Genomic DNA, 22,561 nt, shown 5'->3' with positions numbered 1-22,561 from the left:
TGACTGGCTAGAAACGATGGGAGCTACAACAAAATGGTTACTTTTACAGTACTAGTATACCACCAGTTACAGAGATATTCATCCTAGGTTAATTGTGTTCATACAAATTTCCATAAAAATTAAAACCGTAAACTGTTTCAGGTGTTGCAGTTCTTGCAACAATGCTTGCTCTGGTCACTAGCATCTTTGATAGCACATTTAAGTCTGAGGTCCCTAACCATTATCCACATTCATAAATTAAATTCTAGGCGGTGCAACATAAGGGCTTTGAGTTGCCATTTGGTAGCCCCTATGTATATTAGCAGCCTACTTTGTTTGGCAAGGTTATGTTTAAGCAACCGAAACTTCCCTCCAAACCAGGAAATAAAGAACCCAGAGGCAGACCAGGCTGGCCCCCCTAGGCAACCCAACCATCCAGCTTCCCCCATTTGGGTCAAGAAGCATTCAAGACAAGTCTCAAGCGAGTCACGTCTACATGCCCCCCCCCCCCATGTGCCTTAGATAGCTGCCACTTCTGCCTACCCCTGGTTCTGACCCTGAAAGCACTCGCTTTGTGGCCACTGGGAGAAACATACAAGGGGTTGGCAAGCAACATGTTGCTCAGGAACTACTGGTTGGGGGGGGAGGATCTACAATGCTACATTGACATTTCGCTGGGGATGCGCCATAGGTTTACAGTAAATTCTTAAGACCAGCACTTTAGTTCCCCCTTCAGGTACAGGCCCAGATTTGTGGCAAGGCCGTGAAGGCTTGAGGCAGCATAAATTAAGGGATGGCATGCTGCCCAGCAGCAGGGGTAGTTTGCTTGATTCTGGAGCATGAAGCCCTAGGGATTCTAGGTTTCCAGGTCACCACCCAAGGTACCCTGCACAAAAGCAACAAAGCACAAACAGATCCAAAAGGTTTTGGCACCCACTAAAAGTATATAGAGCATGTGTGGAGCAGGCTACTGAATACACAATACCAATTTAAAAGAAACTTGTTTATTCAAAAGGAAAACAAAGGTTGGCTTTTCAAATGGCCATCATTTATATACACAGGAACTGAAAGCTTTTACATTGCCCTTAAAACAGGGCAGACTGCCATATATTAAAGCTTAGTTATCAGTCACTGAACAAAAACATGGAGAATGTCGTTTCCTTGCTAGTCAGCACTTTCCTTTTTCTTCTTTTTCTTTTTCTTGACACTGTCAGTTGCCTAAAGGGAAGAAAAAAAGTTATACCAAAGATTTGACAATTGTTAGCAAGAGTCAAGCTAAAACCACTGCAAATGAAGGCTGCACCTGCTCAGTCTCTTCTGCAGGAGATTCCCTTTCTTCTTGTGTTTTGTCTTTTTTCTTCTTTTTCTTTGTTTTAAGGGCTGTGCCTCCATCATCAGAACCAGTCTCCTGCATTCACAAAACAAACATTAGGACTACAGAAGTTCAAGCATTTAACCAGATCTTAAATGCATTTCCCTTACCACCATTTCTTTACTCTGTGCAGCCGTTTCATCCAGTGCATCACCTTTGTCCTTCTGTTAATGGCAGACAAAATTTTAACATTATAGGCCATTAAAAAGCTACAAATTTAGTGGAGTGCTAACGCTTATAGCTAAAGCTGCATATTTATACAAAGTTAAAGGCAAAAATCTTACGAGGGCAATCCTGCCACTATATTAGCTTGTACAGGATTTTTAGAAAAAGTGAAATGGTTTATTCTTTGTAAAATATTAAATTCTGGGAGCATACAGCAACAGTATCAGACAGACAACCAATCTTCACCTATAAAATAAGTTAGTACCAAAGTGTCTCACACCAACAGTACACTTGCTCTTTTAAGTCCCAACAGCAGTAAGATCAGTCAACACACCTTCATTCCATAAACCTTTCCAATGGTTAAAATTTTAATTCAGTTAGTTAAGCCATCTTAAACGACATCAAAGTATGTTAAAACACGATCAAAAAAGCCAAGCCCATACTTGCAAGCTTCAACTGAATAACCAGAGGGCCGTGTTGATTTGTCTTCATATGCAATTTACAAATTTCTTATATTTGTGGTTCATTATTGCAGTCTGCCATATTTATCCAAGGTTTATTATTGTGAAATGGACTGCTAAAGAAAATCCCAGCTGCAGCAGTTTTAAATGATTTAAAGAGGCACTCACTTTTCTCTTCTTCTTGCTGGATTTCACAGGAGTTGCATCACTCTCTGCATCACCCACTTGTTCCTGAAAAATGGTTTCAACACAACTTTTATATCCACAGTACAGCACAACGTTTGCAATGCCATTAAATCTACTTTCATACACAAGGACAGCACATTTACTTCAGATCACAATTTGCTGTGTCAGTGTCATGAGACATGAAGCAAGTCACTGGAAGAGTGCATTTGTCACCACATTGCTGGGGGTTATAGTTTGAGATGCTGTCACTGATTTTTAATTACTTGCCTTGGTTTTTTCAGCAAAAATTTTTTTTTTTTTTAAAAAAAGTGTTAAGAATAAGAAGGAACCTATTTGCAACCCAGAGCTATGACCAAAGTATATACTATAAACAAACCTTAAGCAGGGATGCTTCTTTGGAAGTTCACTTAAAAATTGCATTTTAACAGCCAGTTTTAGGGCAAGCGATTTCTTTAAAAAAAAATAAAAAAATAAAAGTATAGAGACCTGATAATGAATGCAGTATCAAAAAGTTTAAAGTGTAAAATTAGGACATGTATAGTAGTATTTTTGCTACTGCTTTCATGGTTAGCAGGTCTATACTTGACCAGTCATTTTCCCCCAGTTTTGGATGAACCTTGAACTGGGGTTTATTATATTCTGTATTCTATCTTCGAGCAGATGTACACACCATTTGTTTAGATGTAAAGGACATTTTTTTTTATTTAGACGTTTTGTAAAGCCATCCCTTATTCATATTGGAACAATTTCTAAACGCTCACCTTTTTCTTTTTAATTGTTGAAGGATCTGCAGAATCACTTTCTGTGTCACTTGTATGCTTTCTCTGCAAAGGAACAGACTGGTTATAGAAAGACCTCAATACATAAAGCAAAACATTTAACAGCTTGATCACCCAAAATTCTCTGAAGCTCTAAACGCCCTTTGATGCATAGTTATACCCCCTCCAATAAACAGCTAAATAACTGCCCATTCAAGAGCAGTGTGCCAAAATTGGGACAACCAGCAACCTGTGGATCTCTTGAGATAAAAACGTATATACTAAATATATTAAAGACTTTTCTTCTGCTGGTTTACAGTCTTTCCTGCTTCCCAAAGCCATTTCAACGACAGAAGCCCTTCAACTTTCGGTTGAGGGTCCGTTAGCTGTACTAACAATAGATTTAGTAAGACCAGGTACAATGCTATACCTTTGTTTGGATGCTTGAACAGCACATTTACAGATTTCCCCCCCAACTCAAGTTCTTTCCAGGTAAAAGGTGTAAGCACTGCTTTACAAATAAGGCACACTAGCAATTTTATCAGTCATGTATGAGTCAAAGATGTTAAGAATCACCACCACAGATGTTTCCAGTATCCATGACCATATTATGTAGCAGGATGACTCCCTCTAGGTGCCATCGACAGACAAGTGAGGGATAACTTCCTGCAATAAAGAAAATTTGTAAAATATTACCTTAACAGCATCTGTTGCTTGTTTAGATTTCAGAGTAGCACTGTAGGGGGAAAACAAGTCTGTTACTGCTGGAACACAGTTGCTGTCTTTACAAGTAAGCAGATTGACATTTCAGTACAGGCATTAGACAAAGCTTTAAAGAGGATAGATCATTTGAATTGATAGCTATGCTCTAATGGAATGTTGGTTACTTCTGGTTACAAAGTTGCAAACTCAGAAAAGCAAAGTAAAGACACACCTGTAATCAACATATCCTTGTTTCCAGTCTGAAGGAGTGTTCTCATTAGTTTTACCATGCTTGTCTAATAAGCCCTTCTGAATCATCATCTTCTTCTGACTAGCCTGTGAGGGATATGAAAAAAAAGGGGAAAAAAATCAGCATTCTGAAAGACAGCAAACAAAAGCCATCTACAAAGTGGAGCAAAAGCCATCAGTTATTGGGTGATAGATAAAAGTCACCATCACACAAAGTGCTACTGACTTATCAAAATACATCATGTGGCTTGCAAAAGGTATCACCTCAATAGCATCCCGCATTTCCCTGGCAATTAACCATTAATTTACCTTAGGACCAAGTCCCCACTTCCGTGGATAAATGTCTCTCTCCATGATGACACGCTTAATCTTTGCCACAATTCCATGATCACACGTAGATATTACTGCTGTTGTCATAAGGGCTATAGCTGAAAGAAGAAAGAAGTCAGTTTCTGGTTTCCTACTAGTAATATGGGAGATATTTGAGGCAGTAATGATCAGTAAGTTTTTCACTCATCTTGCCCATTAGCCAAGTCTCTTGCTCTCACACACCTCTGCAGGAAGGTCACACTGTAAGACACAGCATCACAAACACTAACAGAGGGGAGAGACCCACAGACAACATTAGAGCCGTCTGTGAGCTGCAATGACTAGCCGCAGGCTCAGAGAATGGATAAACTGTGTCATCATTTCACTACAGGTTAGGCCTCATTAACATAACTGCCTAATCAGATAAAGTCTTAGCCATAATGCATTGCCATGTGCAAAGTTAGAAAGGGGGGGGAGGATTATAGTCCCAGTGACATCAGGTATGCTACACCAGAGAAGATGTAGCAAGTCTATGTAAACCCCCAAAAATTGGCCCTGGTGGTATTACACTTATTGCTACACTCCCCTGATACTTCTCAGCTAGCCTACTTAGATCCCTTCTCCCACTGATAACACTCAACTACACCGCATGAGGGTGCCCCCAAAAATGTGACAAGGTATAGGAGTTGAAACTATAGACCAACACTGTATGGGTACCCCTTCTGAGGCCGAACCCCTGCACTTGGAACCCCAAAAGTCCTTTCCTAGCAGGAACTGGACAGTCCATGTTACTGACAGATACAAGGAAAACTTAGTGCAACATTGGTTCTACAAAACATGATTGTGTGTCGTCTTAATGAAGACTCATTTGTGGCTGTACACGGTGCAAGCCCACCACAAAATCTGGAGACTTACCAATACAGATTGCTTCTCCTTTTGTAGTTATGACCACAATCTCTTGATTCAGTTCTATCCCATCCTCGTATCTGAGCAACCCTGGCAGCATGATTTTTGCCCCATAACATATAGCATTAACCTTTGAGAGAAAGCAGATAAGGCTCATTTAGACCTCCCATCTTTTAAGCAGCAACAGCAATTCCATTTGCACAAATGGGATCTTACCGCACTATCCTTCATGACAAGTCTTTTGTGAGACACTAGAAGCTTCTCTAGTGGAAAGATGACTCTGCGCAAGTAACTTTCATCCTTATTGTTATCAAATTGCCATTGTGCATCCAGAACATCATGCATTGTGACAAGGTTATCCTGTAGAAGGAGAGGATTTAATATAGCATGGCATTTTGGGAAGAATCAGACTATTTGGCTAGAATATTCCAAACAAAATGTTGGCAACAGGATAGAGAGTCCTGTTACTCTTCATTTCCTGTAAGCTCATTAATGTCCCAAAGCTTATTACCAGTATGAGATCGACAACTCATACTGAACTCAACGCTTTTGGGTGCAGAAGGCGAATACGCCTATAAAAATTATGAAGTGAAATGACAAGGTGCTTACCTTCTCTCCTAGGACACCAGAGCGAACACGACGCAACTCTTGCATTTGACCGCCAACCCCCAGCAGTAAGCCAATGTGAACGCAAAGTGTGCGGATGTAAGTACCAGCCTCACAGCTCACCCAAAATATACCTAAGGAACAAAAGGGAAAAAAAAAAGTTTCTGTATTGGAACTGCAATACGGATACAATTTTGAAGCAGTAAAACTATACAATGAACATTTGCCCACTCATTTGATAAAGTGGCTTTTGCCTTTTAAAGGGATTGTTCCAGTTTAGTTTGAGATTGTTAACCAGAAATGGACTTAACTGTCCCCATTTATGGTTTTTCTAAAATTGAAGTTTAAAAGTTTGATGTTCTTGTCTCTAGTATCTGTCTGGATGCTGTGTTCCAGGAGCATTCTCAATGGTTTCAATTGGATACATTAGCTCAACAGTATCTTTGGAATATTAGCAACAATTGTAACAGCTGCCTTAAATTAAACTCATGGATTCTGCTCAGTAGGGACAAAGAAATGTATCAATTTAGAACAGTATGTGACCACCCTGCCAGAGCTACTTCAGAACGTGAAAAATGAAACTTTCTACTTCAGTATTAGAAAAAACATCAAATAGAAAATAGTTGCAAAAAATAAATAAAAATATTGTGAACAATCCCTTTAAGTAGGATATGGCTTGTTTAATGCAAGTTTGAAGATTTAAGAACAGGGAGTGGCAAACACTGGCTCCCATTATGGGCCCTCCCACCAAATAGGCAAGGAAACTTCTGGCCTTCCCAAGCACATGAATTTGACAGCACTAGCTTAGATATTGAGAATTGATACTGGAAGGAATGTCTTAGCCGGAGGTGAAGACTGGAAGTTGGGGTGTTTGGTAATATCAATGCAGTAGAGATAGTTACAGTACATTTCTATTAGGTGATTACTGTTGTGACAGGTCAGTAAATTAAGTCATGTAACTGCCTAAAATGCCAACATTAAACTTTATTTGGTCCACTGCTTTTAAATAGACACCCAGGGAGCACTCCACCACATTTCATGTTTAAAACACACGTCTTGCCAAGGGTCACTTCCGGATAACAAACCCAACCCAACTTTTTTTTATTATTTTAATTACTCTACAATATATATGAAGTGTGCTACTTGAACGGCAGTAGACATTAGCAGGGAGAACCACTCAGATTACTCACCTAGCCGCCTCTCCGGGTCATATTCTATTAGTTTGCTCTCATAGATCGTTCTTACACGCAATTGCCTCTTTACAGCTGCTATTAAAGGTGGCCGTTGGAATAATGCACCAGTGAGCGTCTCCAGAGCCTGAGAACAATGAAAATATAAAGTTTATGCTCATATGAACGTTATGCTCATGCTGCAGCTTTAACATGGAATTGACAAATTAGAGCTTGAGATGGGGAAGCCAGCTAGGACATTTTAGTCGGACAGTTTTCTTACCCGTGAAAGTTGTAGTTCGTTCTCCAACGCATTGTGCAACCGTACAATTCCCACATACTCTTTCCCTAGAGGGGACAGAGCAAAATGGGTGGCAGCCAGTTAATATGAACAGCACAGGCGAATGACACATGATAGGCATCAACGCAAAGTAAATTGAAGCAGTCAAGATCCATCAGTCTCTCTGAAGTCTTAATTTTTTCTGAAAATGCAGATCACAGCAGTTCTGCATTTTACTTCTGATGGTACAGTAAATGTTAGGTTTATGTAAAGTGTGGAAAAAAGGGGGCGTGACTAAATCATTTGGACTGTCACAAGGCCACTGGATAAACAACTGCTTTGTAATAACTTCTGCAATGGATATTATGCCTAAACACACATGTTCTGCTTTACATCTTATTTCAAGATGGGACTCACCTGCACTCTGCTGTGATTTCACAAGTCGCGTTGCACGATCAATGCAGACAATCAAACAACCAGTTACTTTTGGATCCAGGGTCCCACTGTGACCAGTCTTCTCTGACCTTAAAATTCGCCGTATCCATGCTACCACCTCATGTGATGAAGGGTTAGCAGGTTTATCCAAATTAATAAACCCTGTTCTGAAGAGAACAAACATGACTCTTAACATCTACACTCAGTAGATAAAAATGACAGTATACTACTAGGACAGTAAGCAAACCTGACTACCTTGCACTGACCATACACCCAGCACTTACTTAATATATTCAGAAATCTCTCTTTTCAGTGGGTTGGAACCAGATGGAATAGGAGTATAATGAGCCGTTCGGATGTTCAACTTATCAAAGTTCTATGGGAAAGAACAGATAAAGGCACACACCACTAGCAAAGTACATTTTTACATGCATGGGCAGTTTTATGGCTGGAGCAAATATTTCCTTCCAGTAGTGCAAATATATTACTAGAGGAAAGGCTACATATTAACCCTTTATAAAGTGCCACAGGTCTGTACAAATCAAAAGATAGAGAGCCATGTCCCCCCCCCCTGTTAATTTCCAAGACACAATTTAAAGGGTGGCAAATTGCTTATACAATTGACATAACATGCTATATAAGTCTACTCCCCAGAAACATGTATAGGATTATACAAACCTTGAGAAGTAAAGGCCATTGCGAGGTATCTAACTGAGCCACTTTAGATTCAGGTTTGATAAGAAAATCTTCCTCATGTTGAATAGCCTGCCAGAGGAGAAAAACCAAACAAAAAACTAACATGTGGACCCAAGATACATTTCTGCACTCTTCTTCCTTATTCAACAGTCTCCTTATAAGAGATAATCTTCCAAACTTAGGACACCACATTGCTGCTGCATTATTAGACCCTTATTAGATTGCACCAGCATTCAAAAGCACTTTACCTAGCAATAGTTTCACATGTATTTCCTGTCCTGACTGAGTCTTGACAATATGTACTTTACATAGACTGCTCTGTATTAAAGGGCAAATATCACAAAAATGGAAATTTAATATTAGCTTCAGCATAAGTTCATCTTCACTATTCCTCTCTCAACATCTATTTCTCTTCATGCAGCAGTTGGGTGTCAAAATATTCATTGATTGTTAGATCCAATATATCTTATAGGGGGGCTCCTTTTGCCTAGAAGATGTATTAGAGCTCACCATTAAAACCACCAGAAAAACCTAGCATGCAAAATTTTGTGCAAAAGGCGGTTCTTTTGGTAGATTTTGTTTGTACTGGAATCAGTTATTTGAGTGAGCTCTAATAGGGAAAGGAAAGCTAGGAAAGGAAGCCACCCACCCCTACAAGATATACTGCATCTAACCGCCAATGAATACATGAAACCCAACTGCTGCATGAAGACCGAAAGAAGAGAAACCAATGCTTGGAGATGGACAGTGAACAAACTTAAATTTCAGAAATGATGCAGAATATTTGATTGTTAAAGTTCTTATTTTAGTATGCTGAATCTTATATAAAATCATTTGAGATGGTTCCCGTTTAAAGTACTACTATCAAGCAAATTCTACGAGTTGCTGATACTTGTTTCTACATTGCCTTAAATATTTGCGTGAGGCAGCTGCCTTAAAGAGGACAGGGAAGCCACACCTACACTTTAACCATGTGCTCCACTCACCCCCCCCCCCCCCCAAGTGCTCTGAATGCTCCCTTGCCCCCACACCCAGCCTGAAGAAAACAGAATGGGCAGTCTGCATGTCTGGTTACACGTGGGGACCTGGAGCATGTGCACTGAAAACCAGTAACAGATTAGCTCCCCAGTGATTAACATCGGGAGCCTGTACAATGGATATAACATGACCACACCTTCTGCACTACTCTACTTGTATCAATTGCATCCTATCTTGCATGAGGAGGGGGGAGGAATGAGAATTTATAAAAAATAAAAAACAAGTTTTTTTTCTCTTTTCTTTAAGAGTGAACACTTTAGTTAGATCACATTTTGCCTTCAATTCCTTATCACATGGGTTAAAATGAGAGGCTACTTCCTGAAATACTTATAAGTGGGAATACAGAATCCAAGATTTGGCCAAAACCAGACAGTCAAACCAAATATGAAGCCTTAAAACATCTGCAAAGCTCCAGACAACGGAATGCGACCGTGTTTATTAGTAATCCATTGGACTGTAATTATAGCCAAGTTACAGATAGCCAAGTCTATCAATGTGCAGGTTACACGCAGACTCTGAATAGCCATAATATTCCCCGGCTTATACCCAGTGTGCTACGGCTGTGCATGGCAAGTTTTACCATTGAATTCAGCCCAATATTAAGTGGTGGCCATGTTCTGCAAGCCTTCAGCACGTGGCTGAACTTATTCCACTGACCCACACAAAGCACACGAATGTCGGTTCCTACGCAGAACCGCATTAATAACTGGGACACAGTATTAGAATTGAATGTGTTACTGGGAGGGGGGGTACTCACTGCCACGTCCTCTGCTCCGAGAATCTGACTGCGACGCTTTTTCGCCTTTTTTTTGGAACCTGAAACAGAAAAACGGCAAAACTAAATACAAGGCGCCTCAATGAAAAGCGCAGCTATGACACAAGCCACCTCTAAGCTGCAAGAACCCACGCACATAAAAATCAATCGGAGCAAATTCCTCACCCTCTACGTCCGCCATATCCTTTCTCCCTTACTCCACGCGGTGACTGAGGCCAAATACTCAGCGTAGCTACCGGATATAGCATATGGGAGGAGCAGCCCCGCCCTACGCGCCTCCCTTTCCGGCTAGTAGAAGAACGCATGGCACAGTCCGAACGCGCCTTACATTTTTGATCTGGTGCTACGGCTCCGCCTCCGATGTGGGCGAGGCCACGTATTAAATGCGCCTTGTGTAAAGAGCTTGCGTGGTTCTTAGCAATGGCGACATGTGCTTCGAATGTAAAACCTGCCAAAGCAGAAATTAATTGTGCAATTCTTTCTAGAACTGGTGGGTGGACGAGGCCAATTTTGGGGTTTGCTTGGGGGTATATTTGCGTTACAAGAGGCCCTCGTTGACTAAACAACGTACAAGGAGAAAGGAATAGCAACAAATGCCTGTATTGCAAAACACTTAATTAGATATTCCAGCTGGAAGAAGGCAACAATCACAAATCATGAAAGAAAAATACTGGCCTCCTATCTATTTATGGGGTTTTCCCTATTAATGACATTAGCGTCAAGCAATATTTGTACCAGTGGCCAGGTGGTAAACCAACAACCTACCCAAAAAGTAGTATGGGACATGGAAAATAAGTCCCACTTTACATGGATAGCAGCCCTGGCTTAGAGGTTGTTTGCAGGTTGGCGCTTCTAAATACTGAAGCAGAGAAAGATGGGTGTTCTGCAGTGGCGTAACTTCGGATGCCAGGGCCCCCCTGCAAAAAATTTCCAGGGCCCCCTCTGTACCAAATAATGGGAGAATTTCATGTATAATAGCCCCAGGATTCATAGAAGGATGGCACGGTAGCGATTCCATGTATAAATACCCCAGAACTATATAAGGATGGCACAGTAGCAATTTCACATATAAATACCCTCAAATTATAGAAGGCCTGTAAAAATGGTGGTTGATCCCAATGTTATTAATAGGGAAAGGTAAATATATAACAGATATATAACAGCATAAAGAAATACAGGAGAGAACATGGAAGGGGCCCCTGCACAGATTGCTCTATAGGGGCCCCAGTTTAAATCATTTGATCATACCAGCTACAGTCTAGTTCAGTCTTGTTAGAATAAAGCCAAACTTATACCCACCTAAGGGCTCCTCCCACTGACTCCCCCAGCATGCACTGCCACCCTAGCCTGCCTCTCCCAGCATGCATGGCCAGTCTATCCTACCAGTTCCCAGCATGCACTGCCACCCTATCCTACCTCCTCCCAGCATGCATTGCATGTCACACCGTGCGCCTCACAGATCCTGTGGAAACGCTGGTTGAAGTTGCACAGATGGCGCAGGCAGTATGACAAGCATCTCAATGAACATGAGTGGCCCACACGGAAAGGGCACGGCAGTCCTAGCGCGGAAGGCACAGAGCCCCCACTAGAATACTCGCCTGTTGCTCGAAGTGCACCACACCCTTCACATCGCCGCTTCCCGCCAGCACACACACCGCCTTCACCATGGCTGCAGCACAACTAACGACAACTGGCACCAGTGAGCTTAAAGCGAGACGAGTGACAAAACTGCCCCATGTGATTCCTCCACTCCTCCAGCCAATAAAAGCAGCGCTTTTAAGACCCACCGCCCTCGCAGCTGTCAAATTAGCGAGCTTACTGAGCCACGTGACCCGAGGGCTGGCCGCCTGCTCTGCTTGGGGCTGTGTGTAAATTAAAAGGACGCGCCAACCAAAACGTATTTAATGATTGGCCAAAGGCGGCAGTCTGCCTCTGTGCGTTTAGGCAAGTTTGTCTGGCTGGTATTGCTGCGCCTGCGAAAACTACTGAGGAAGCAGGCCCCACTGGGCCCCTGTACCCCCGGCCCCCCGACCCAACTGCGGGGTCTGCTTCCTCGGTAGTTACGCCACTGGTGTTCTGACAGCTACTGTTCTTCACCCGACTACAGCAGTGGTAGTCAACAATGGGTTGAAAAATGTAAATAAAAAAAAGTCACTTTGCGGAATGAAAGAAAATGTGATTATAAACAAGTTTGCAATATGCATTATTTACAAGTGTATGTTTTAAGTTATTCCGCTATATGTAGATTTACTACTGTAAAATGTATCTGTTTCTATATATTCTCTGCACTAATAGTTTTGAATTTTAAAACAATGTAGCAAAAAGTCAGTTGGATGGAGAAAATCATGACTCCTACATTGATTCAAGAGTCAGACCCAACAAATCAGAAGGATGGAAAGTGCTTTCAGTAGCATTACATTAAAGGAGACATATAGCATAAGTATAAAACCCCTAATCTTGTAGGTAATAATGAATAATACATATGCCAGCTTTCACTCATTATCATTTCCTTTAAAAATGGCTCTTTTTATGGAGCTCCCCATAGAACTTTCCCTGTCAAACGAGGGATGGGTGTGTTCTAAATGTCCCTGCCAGACTAACAGTAGGAGGGTGATAGCCAGTCACAGCCCTGCATTCACACATGCAAAGACAGGCTTCAGTTCCCTATCAGGTCCACCTAAGCTGCTGGTGGCTATTCTGTATGACCTGGAAAAGAAGGGAGCAGGTATGGAACAAGGGGAAAAGATGGATGGGCCTATTAGGACTTCTGGAGAAAATTTCAATAAAGGAACAGAACTTTTTTTTCATTCTATATTTAGAAGAGTATAATGCATTGGCACATTTTTTTGACACAATATGTCTTCTTAAAAGGAGAAGGAAAGTCCTTTTTACTTGGGGGTGCCTTCTGGCACAAAGTGATTGTATTTACTTATATTTACTTACCCGACACCCGGGTTGGTGCTCTTATCAGGAGAAAACTGCACCGGGCCGGGATTAATCCATCGAGCACCACAGAGCATTTGTTTCCTACTTCTTTCTTCAAATTTCCAGGGGCAGACGCAGGCCTGGACTGAGAATTAAAATAGGCCCTGGCATTTCAGGTACACAGAGGCCCACTCAGAGGCCGAAACAGCCACCACCAGCCCACTAAAACCTGAATTTCTATGGCACCTTATAGCAGCCCCTCAGGCATTTGCCAGAACCCACAGATTGCCAGTCTGGGCCTGGGCAGACACATGCACAGTAGAATAAAATAGCTGATGTGTTCGCTGGAAGAATCCCGGGTCGGTGCTGTTTTCTTTTGCTAGGAGCCTGAGGTGTCAGGTAAGTAAATGTGATCACTAGGGGGTGCCTAACTTTTGGGACTTTTCTTCTCGTTTAATAGAAAAGACTACTCAGCAGCTTTCCGATTAGGTGAGAAAAAGCATTTTGTGGAACAAATAAACCTTGTTTTTCACCTGTTCAGAGTGTTGCTGGAGTAGACATTTCTATCATTATATACCTTTTGCAGTGGTTTTTATAGCTTGCAACATGGTGTTTTAAAAGCTGCAACAAATGTGTAGTGCACTATTTACCATATGCAAATTCATTGACACTTTTCCCATTTGTGTAAAGACTTTCTTATGAAGAGATTATTCTTGACACTTGAACTTGTTGGTAAATTGCAATTAGCTTTTTATTTGTCAGTGCTTTGCTTGGAATCCATTACTGCAGTCTGCTTCCTGGGCAGACTTCTGGACTGACTGGCCTGCAGATGTTGAAGCTTCATGCTGGAATCCAGAACAACATAACGAGCGTTGTGCCGTGTACTTTGAACAGCAATTACGCATGGCAGTGAATTCAGCCTCACACATTTTCTCCAAGTATCTGTTTGCTGTGAATATAAGAAGATGATCTATCTGTTTATGGAAGCTTATTCAATGTATCTTGATTTAATCAGAATTTCATTAAAATATAACAACCAGGAGTTAGGCAAAAATTATGCTTACATTAGAAGTTGTTTTTACAAATAACTTTAAAAGCACTGAAATACATGTATATTGGAAAGTTGCTTTTTTTTTTATTAGGCACATTTTTATTTTGGGATTGACTTGCCCTTTGAATGCAAGATGACATTCGAATATTTTGTGCTGCTTCACTTTTGAGGCATTTCCACCATTTTCTTGAAACAACCATGTTTCTGTTTTTATGGTATTTAGGCATTATTGTCTTTTTATAGTTAATTATAGTATATTCCCTTTTCTTTTGTTTATGGGTTGGTTACCTTGCAGGCATTTCTGGATGGCACAGGCTGCTTTCTTACATGGATCCTTTGGCTGAGACATCAGACTCCTGAAAGACAATAGCAATAAGGAGATTTTCTTACCTGATAAATCTTTTTTGCATAGGCCCGTACTGTCAGTGCAGGACATATGGGGTTAAGTTCTCCTCTCTGAAGGCAGGACAAACAATAATTAAATCTTTAGGCTCCTCCTCTCCCTGTGTATCCTCTATCCCCAGTTTCTTGTAAAGTCTGTGAATGGAGACACACAAACAGAGAGACTCACTAATTAACTTAGGCACGGCAGCAACCGGCACCCCACCAAAAAATGGCGGGATGCTGCACTGACAGTAATGGCCTATGCAAAAGAGATTTATCAGGTAAGAAAATCTCCTTTTATGCATAAAGCCCTACCTGTCAGTGCAGGACGTATGGGGATGTCCCAAAGTCGTCCTAAAAAAGGGTAGGGCAAATGGAAATTAACTGGTAACAGTATGAAAGTATTATAACTATAAGGAAGCTAACTATGTGCTACTGCTGCATGTAACACCTTCCTGCCAAAATATGAATGGCTTGATTGAAAAACATCGAACTTGTAGAACTTAGAAAATGTATGTGGGGATGACCAGGCAGCTAGCTGCCTTACAAATTGCTTCCAAGGATGCATCCTGTTGAAAAGCCCAGGTAGTACTGACTTTCCTAGTAGAATGGGCTGTAATCTGTATCGGAGGACTTAGACCAGCTTTGGTGTAAGCCTCCGAAATTGTAGTGACAAGCCATCTGGCAATGGAACATTTGGAAGCGGGAAAACCCACTCTATTACCCCCAGGAAGGACAATCAGGGCCTCTGTCGGTCTAAGGTTTTTGGTCCTAGTAAAATAAGTCTTTAAGGCTCTAACAGGGTCTAGAGAAGAAATGTCACCAGTCAACTGTTCTGTTTCTTGAGAATGTAAAACAGGAATTACAATGTCTTGATTGACATGAAATGCCAAAACCATTTTTGGGAGAAATGCTGGATTGGTACGAAGTACCGCTTTTCTGGGTGAAATTTCAACCACGAAGCTTTGCATGAGAGTGATGCTAACTCTGAAAACCTCCTAGCTGAAACTATGGCGAGAAGGAAGACCACCTTGAGTGTGAGAAATTTTAATTCAACAGTCTCTCTAGGCTCAAAGGGAGGTCCCTGTAGGGAATCTAGTACTACGTTGAGGTCCCATTGTGGGATTGGCCTTTTGGAAAGTGGTCTGATTCTGTAGAGGCCTTGGAAAAATAACTTTACCTCTGTAAAGCCCACTGGACGTGAAAAAGAGCTGCCAGAGCCGAAGCTTGAACTTTAAGGGATTTAATGCTGAGTTGCATGTCAAAACCCGTTTGTAAAAATTGGAGAATTTGTGGAGAATGGCAATCGTCCAAAACAATGTTTTGAGACTCGCACCAGGAAAGAAAAACTCGCCAAACTCTGTGGTAGGCCTTAATCGTGGATGATCACCTTGCTGCTAGTAATGTAAATATTACTGAGGTTGAAAATCCCTTGTGTTTCCAGATACTGGATTCAAGAGAAAGGCCATCAAATGTAGCTTGTGGACATCTGGGTACCAGGAAGGACCTTTTGTTAAAAGATCTGGCAGATTGAGTAATTTAAAGGGGTGATCTGCTAGCATGGAGATTATGTCCGCAAACCATGCCCTGCTGGTGCTACTAGAATCATCAGTGTTCTCTCGACATATTTTTGTAAGAATCCTCTGTAGGGATAGGCGGAAACACATAGGCCATGTTGAATGTCCAGGGTGTAGCTAGTGTGTCTACAGCCTCCGCCATTGGGTCCCTTATCTTGGAGAAGAACCTTCTGAGTTGGTTGTTGTGTCTGGACGCCATAACGTCCACACACAGCATTCCCCATTTGTCTGTCAGCAATTGGAAAATGGTGTCTTTCAGTTTCCATTCTCCGGGGTCCAGTGTGTTGCGACTCAGATAGTACGCCTGCCAATTTAGAAGACCCGGAATGTAAATGGCCGTGAGATGTACTGAATGCTCCTCGGCCCATTGAATTATCTTGGAAATTTCTGCCATCGCAGCTGCACTCCTTGTGCCCCCCTGTTTGTTGAGGTAGGCAACTGCTGTGCTGTTGTCCGACTGAATCCGGACATGAGCTGACTGACAGGCTGGAGCCCAATGGTGTAGGGCATTGTGGATGGCCCTTATCTCTTGTATGTTGATACAAAGCTTTTGCTCTTGTGGGCTCCACAGACCCTGGCAACTTTGATGGTGCCAGGATGCTCCCCACCCTTTTAGACTGGCGTCTGTGGAAATGACGAGTGGTGGAGGTAACTGCCAGGGTTTGCCTTTGGACAGGTTGTGTTGTAGAGACCACCAGTGTAGGCTGTTGCATAGTGGAAAGGATAATTGGTTGAGAGAGATCCTGATGATCTTTGTTCCATTGTTTTAGGAACTCTCTCTGCAGAGGCCTCATGTGAAATTTGGGGAAAGGAACTGCAATTATTGTGGATGCCCTCAATCCCAACAGCTGAAGGGCGTCCAGAGCTGTAGTTGTCCTTGCTAGCAGAGCAGGGATTAGAGTCTGAATTTTTTTTCCAATGGAAGAAACAGGTGTTGTATTCTGGAGTCCACTATCATGCCCAAAAAGGGGATATTTTGACTGGGAATTAGAATACTCTTTTGGTAGTTGATGATCCAACCATGCCTCTTCAGGTGGTGAATGCAAAGTTGAGTAGCTCGGATGACCTTTTCTGCTGTTTCAGCAAAAAACAGAATGTCGTCCAAGTACGGAAAAATATGAATGGCTATCAGGACCCCTAGGACTTTTGTGAAAACCTGAGGTGCTGAGGTTAGCCCAAATGGCATGGCCTGGAACTGGCAATTTTGTTGGTTGATGCATAAACTTTGGTATATGTGATGATCCTTGGGATGTGTAGAAAGGCATCCTTCAGATCTACTTTGGTCATGAATGCTGCTGGTGGTATAGAGTTCGCTATTGTATGGACTGTTTCCATTTTGAAGCGTTGGTACCGTATGAACTTGTTAAGAGAGTGCAAGTTGAGGATGGGACGAAAGCCTCCGCCTTTCTTTGGTACTAGGAAAAGGTTAGAATAAAAACCTTGAAATTGTTCTTTGTTTTGAACTAAGGTAATTACCTCCTTGTCTTGGAGGTCCTGAAGTATTTTTGACATTGCTACTGCTTTGACTGGGTCCGAGGGAGGTTTTGAAGGAAAAAAACTGCAATGTGGAGGGAACTTGTGGAAAAAATGTTGTGACCTAATGAGACAGTTCTGAGTACCCAAGAATCTGGTATAGATTCTTGCCAAATGTTGGAAAAAAGTTTTAGTCTCCCTCCCAGTAGCAGCGACTGATGTAATTGCGGAGAGCCAGGAATCCTGAGTCTTAGATGGGCCACTCTTCCTGGTGACCTTGGTCTGGGATTGCCAGGATTTGAATCTCTTGTTAGGAGGTTGATGTGAAGTAGATCTGTAGTTCTATTAAAGGAGCCCCAAGAGCGGTGATGATAGTTTCGCTTATGGGATTCTCTCTGAGTTCTCTTACCCTGAGGAAGAAAAGCTCCTTTACCTCCTGTAACTTCTGAAATAATAAAGTTCAGGCCCGAAAAGCTGTTGCCCTTCAAATTTCAGAGAGACTAGCCTAGTCTTGGAAGCTGCGTCACCTGACCACTGTCTCAGCCACAAGGCTCTTCTAGATGCGATAGCTGCTGCTGAGGATCTAGCTGCCATTTTAGTTATCTCTAGAGAGGCTTCACTGAGGAAGGAAAGGGTTAGGTTACGCTTCACTAAAATGGCTGTACAGTCTGTGTGTTTTTTTGCAGTTTGAGCTACGCTAAAAGATGCGGAGGCTGGCTGAATAATAGCTGCTGAATGGAGAAAATCTCTTTATAGGGCTGACTCCATTTTTTATCCATGGGATCCAGAAATGAGCTGGCATCTTCCGATGGAAGAGTAGTATTTCTGGGTCAGACCATTCATTCGTTGGAAAAAAATCAGGCTTTTTTTGGAGTATTACCCAGCACTTTATCTATCTTGGAAACCCGAGGTAGAGTTTCTGTGATTTCTAAAGTGTCATGTAAGTGTTTTAAGAGCACCTTAATCTCATCAGGCTGTCTGTGAGACATAGATTCTCCAGTCATCAGAGTCCAAAGATAAAGTATCCTGTGAATCTGTATCTGACTTAATTAGATGAACTAGACAGTAATTTGGTTTTAAGCTTAGCCTTTGTTTTCGGCTTAGTTGTGACTTGTGCAGTAGACATTGCTTGTTGCACAGATGAATTAATATGGGACTGCAACCAAACCATAAAATTTGAAAACTGCTGGTTAGATTGTGTAGGATCAGCAGCAGTAAGCAAACCAGGTAGTTTCACCTCTGGTTGTTGTAATTGAGGTGAATCAGCTGCAGGACTAGCAGGGCCTGGTGAAAAATGTGGAGGGCTGATTAAGTCATTATCTGATGTGTCTTGAATAGCATGAACCAAGCCTGTAATGATGGAAGACTTGTGCTGCTGTAAATCTAGATCTGAGTCAGAGAGATGGTGTAGAATAACCATTTTGGGTAAGTTAGGAGGAGATGGTGTAGAAATGGTCTCCTTGTTTTTAAACCTTCTCTTTTTGGAACAACTGGTTGCTGAGAAAGATCTTCAATAAGATCTGCTAGCTCTCTAGATTGTGCCATATTAACAATATGTACCCCACTGTAGCGAATGCAGGCTTAGAAGGCAATACTTAGCTCAGAATGCGACTTCTCTGTTTCAGAAGCGAGTGCGCAGGAACTGTGGTGACATCACTAGTAAGTGCCTCCGAATAAGAAAAGGCACGTAGAGGCTGAGGTACTGGACCACCTTCAGACGTGACGTGTACGCTCTGCGCCGGATGTCTTGGTGCTCACCGCTGCTGTAATGCGTCTTACCTTTGCACAGTACAAGGACGCCGGGGGGTAACCGGGATCCTATAGTAAGGGGGATGCCAGGGGAATAAACAAACTCCGGTCATCCTGATTTTCCCCCATAGTAGAAAATATGGCCAAACAGGGGAGCATGCTCAGTCCGCCTAAGGAAGGAGCCAGGGGGGAATAACGCTGTGGAACACAGTGGAGCAGCAACAGTCCAAGATTTGGAAAGGGCTCAAATCCAATGATAAAAGGGCTCATAAATTACTACGGGAGCACACTACCAAGGAAGGAGGACTCACCTTAGAAATACTGTAGAGCTTGCCAGGTGTAGAAAAAATCTAATAATGTGAGGGGAAATGTTGGAAGTGTCCACCTCCGAGCAGGACAAACAAAAAACTGGGGATAGAGGAGACACAGGAACAGGAGGAACCTAAAGATTCAATTATTGTTTGTCCTGCCTCCAGAGAGAAGAACTTAACCCCATACGTCCTGAACCGACAGGTAGGGATGTATGGAGTAACATTGTTTTATTTTACATGTTAATATAGCTGTATAGGTACTATGTAAATCGTGTTATAATCAATGAATGTAAAAAAAAAACAACCCTGTCATCATGTGACTTGGCAAAGGAGTCAAGTGATTATAGTTTCTTAAGTGTTACCCTGGGCTGGTGCTCCTTTTCTTCAAAGGATGTGCTAACCTGGGGAATTGTTTGCAGAGTACCTTGCTACCATTTTCTTTCTTCTGCCTGATGTCCTGTTCTAGTAAAGTAGTAAAGTGCATGCACAGTACAGTACAGCCAGGTGGCAACCCTAGAAGTCTAATTACATTGCAGCATTTTATATTATTGTCAAACTACTTAATGGGATACGGTCATGGAAAAACATGTTTTTTTCAAAACGCATCAGTTAATAGTGCTACTCCAGCAGAATTCTGCACTGAAATCCATTTCTCAATAGAGCAGTTTTTTTTTTGTATTCAATTTTGAAATCTGACATGGGGCTAGACATTTTGTCAATTTCCCAGCTGCCCCTGGTCATGTGACTTGTGCCTGCACTTTAGGAGAGAAATGCTTTCTGGCAGGCTGCTGTTTTTCCTTCTCAATGTAACTGAATGTGTCTCAGTGAGACATGGGTTTTTACTATTGAATGTTGTTCTTAGATCTACCAGGCAGCTGTTATCTTGTGTTAGGGAGCTGTTATCTGGTTACATTCCCATTATTCTTTTGTTTGGCTGCTGGGGGAGAAAAGGGAGAGGGTGATATCACTCCAACTGGCAGTACAGCAGTAAAGAGTGATTGAAGTTTATCTGAGCACAAGTCACATGACTTGGGGCAGCTGGGAAATTTTTTCCCATGACAGTATCCCATTAAATAGCGTTAATGCTTTGCAAATGCAGAAGACTGTGTTTATATGTATGTATTGTTGTGAAGTCAGACATGTCAGCTTGCTGTTGTTTTACAAGCAAGTAAAAAAAAAATGATGCTTCGTGTAAATGTTATTAATAGGACAGAAAGATACTAGGCCCAGAGGAATACTGGAACATGCTGGGATATACTGGATAACTGACCTGTATTCTATCACTGCACCGGGATAATTATATTACAATGCACTGCGCCATCTGTTGGTCTCTAAAATGTCCACAGACATTACTAGTTGTTTACAGCGCTTCCTAGGGCTTAAATGTGGTTTTCGTGCGGAGGGATATGCCCTCTATAGGAAAGCAGCACTTGTTCAGTCAATCGCATTTGGCAAGGACTTACAGCTGTCTTGGACACTGAATCCATTAGCCGTGTGCAGTTGGCCTTCCGGACTCGAGGAGGCGTGACCCGAACGCCATCGATGCGTTGCTCAAGAATTGCACAAGTGCGTGCGTGGCCATCGAGGACGGAGACCGGAAGTCGTTCAGGGTTTTGGCGCTGCACGTAAATGGCTGCGCCGCTGTTCGTGTTCAGAGGACAGGCAATGTTTCCTGCCCTGTCACAAAATCCTTCAATAGGGATTGTCTTTAACAGTTGTGTCATTACGCATGTCTTAAGTGGAAATAACCGAGTGTATAGATTGCTGTAAAATAATATAGCGAATCGCGTGTTTTAAAAAGATGCCGGAAATGAGCACCGTCTACGGGCGCGACAATGTCTGCAAACGACTACTTTTACTCATAAGATATGAAACAGTGGAAATGCAGTTTAAATCCATTTCCATCCTAGTTCCAGAGATGCAGCTTAATGATCATGATAATGAATTCATGTAATGTACCCTGTAGTCGCACTGTCGCAGTATTATACCCATTATATACTCAGTATATACTCAGCCCATTGGCCCCTGATATGGTTGTCTTGTCACCTTGCTGGTGTTTAACAAGCGCGTGAAAAAATGATGCTTCAGGCAAATGTTATTAATAGAGAAGAAAGATAAAGGTATAGGAAGGCAGATATTTTTTTTTTCTAGAAGTAGTGACAACCCTAATGCCCCCCAGCACAGAATTTAACCCCAATCACTTTCTGTTGTAATGGTAATAATCCCTGTCTTTAGGAGAATGAAACCTAACGCATGACTTGTTTTTGTTTGCTCGCCTATTATACGGTGTATTTTTCCATTAACACAGCTGGCTGTTATCATGTAATGATCAATATACGTTTAATTTCATGGAAATAAGTAGCTGAGCAAATTCAATTGGTTAAAACTTAAATTTACTAATCACTATCTGTCTACATGCAGTTTTGTGTGTGAGTTATTATGGTGATACTAATATGTTGTCTAGGTAAAGGGAGTACACATTAATATGTGACTGTCACTCACAATCTAAATCAACTTCTACACGTGACTGAAGAGTAACATGACTGTTTTGAGAAACCGTACAGAATTTTTTAAGTCTCTTTATTTCCACAAGATGATGGTCACATTAAACCATTTTGCAGTTACGGAAATACAGCGGTCTCATAAATAACTCACCAGCACACCCTGGCCTCTTATTCAGCGATGGTCCAGTGCACAGTAAGAGGGAACGGCACCCACCAATATACTAGAAAAACAAAATTACCGGAACACAGGACACAATGCAAACAAGGAAACCCCTGAGTATTTATTAAAGTAATGTTTTGGAGGCATGCTCCTTAGTCCATCTGACGAAGGGGCGTGCCCCCAAAACAGCAGCGTCACAGCACATGCCACCATCATTTAATTTAGGTATGTACACACAGAAGTAACATCACACACCACGCTCCTTTCACATAGGAGCGCACGCATGCGCACACATGCGCACACAGAGCAGGATTGAAGACCGGACGGGGTAGGCAGCAGTT

General features: G+C 42.0%; 2 protein-coding genes and 2 non-coding genes across 6 annotated transcripts; all 4 read right to left on the bottom strand.

The window, feature by feature from the left end:
- Positions 1-967: 967 nt before the first annotated feature.
- dkc1.L (dyskeratosis congenita 1, dyskerin L homeolog) lies at positions 968-10,380 on the bottom strand. Of its 2 annotated transcripts, XM_018229647.2 has the most exons (18): positions 10,252-10,379; positions 10,069-10,127; positions 8,256-8,342; positions 7,862-7,953; positions 7,560-7,744; positions 7,146-7,210; positions 6,884-7,010; positions 5,697-5,827; positions 5,304-5,447; positions 5,097-5,217; positions 4,182-4,300; positions 3,856-3,959; positions 3,618-3,657; positions 2,925-2,987; positions 2,146-2,208; positions 1,462-1,515; positions 1,283-1,387; positions 968-1,197 (listed from the first exon to the last, which is right to left on the bottom strand). In XM_018229647.2, the coding sequence occupies exons 1-18, from the start codon at positions 10,265-10,267 to the stop codon at positions 1,144-1,146; spliced, it is 1,629 nt and encodes a 542-aa protein (XP_018085136.1). In that variant the 5' UTR covers positions 10,268-10,379; the 3' UTR covers positions 968-1,143. The 2 variants fall into 2 exon arrangements, with proteins under 2 accessions (XP_018085136.1, XP_041428482.1); XM_041572548.1 differs by lacking the exon at positions 1,462-1,515 and having other exon boundaries at positions 10,252-10,380.
- On the bottom strand, positions 4,043-4,120 carry LOC121397447. The gene has a single exon (XR_005963672.1). It is a non-coding gene; the product is annotated as a small nucleolar RNA SNORD83 (small nucleolar RNA).
- LOC121397461 lies at positions 5,523-5,641 on the bottom strand. The gene has a single exon (XR_005963686.1). It is a non-coding gene; the product is annotated as a small nucleolar RNA SNORA36 family (small nucleolar RNA).
- A 3,357-nt stretch (positions 10,381-13,737) lies between the features above and the next one.
- mtcp1.L (mature T cell proliferation 1 L homeolog) lies at positions 13,738-22,561 on the bottom strand. Of its 2 annotated transcripts, XM_018229651.2 has the most exons (3): positions 21,020-21,213; positions 14,351-14,418; positions 13,738-13,960 (listed from the first exon to the last, which is right to left on the bottom strand). In XM_018229651.2, the coding sequence occupies exons 2-3, from the start codon at positions 14,409-14,411 to the stop codon at positions 13,770-13,772; spliced, it is 252 nt and encodes an 83-aa protein (XP_018085140.1). In that variant the 5' UTR covers positions 14,412-14,418; positions 21,020-21,213; the 3' UTR covers positions 13,738-13,769. The 2 variants fall into 2 exon arrangements, with proteins under 2 accessions (XP_018085140.1, XP_018085139.1); XM_018229650.2 differs by lacking the exons at positions 13,738-13,960; positions 14,351-14,418 and adding an exon at positions 14,454-14,599 and having other exon boundaries at positions 21,020-22,561.

Source organism: Xenopus laevis, chromosome 8L (assembly GCF_017654675.1).
Source record: "Xenopus laevis strain J_2021 chromosome 8L, Xenopus_laevis_v10.1, whole genome shotgun sequence".
In the NCBI taxonomy this organism is placed as follows: domain Eukaryota; kingdom Metazoa; phylum Chordata; class Amphibia; order Anura; family Pipidae; genus Xenopus; species Xenopus laevis.
The sequence above is the reverse complement of the archived record's forward strand: the minus strand, read 5'-3'. Positions and strand labels throughout refer to the sequence as shown.

Coding starts and splice junctions, on each gene's coding strand:
- dkc1.L (XM_018229647.2), bottom strand. Junction 7,954..8,255: donor AATGGCCTTTACTTCTCAAG/GTTTGTATAATC, acceptor TCTTTCCCATAG/AACTTTGATAAGTTGAACAT. Junction 1,388..1,461: donor CACAGAGTAAAGAAATGGTG/GTAAGGGAAATG, acceptor TTGTGAATGCAG/GAGACTGGTTCTGATGATGG.
- mtcp1.L (XM_018229650.2), bottom strand. CDS start 21,280: ATGACACAACTGTTAAAGACAATCCCTATTGAAGGATTTTGTGACAGG. Junction 14,600..21,019: donor ATTCAGTGTCCAAGACAGCT/GTAAGTCCTTGC, acceptor CTCCATTCACAG/ACTTTACAAGAAACTGGGGA.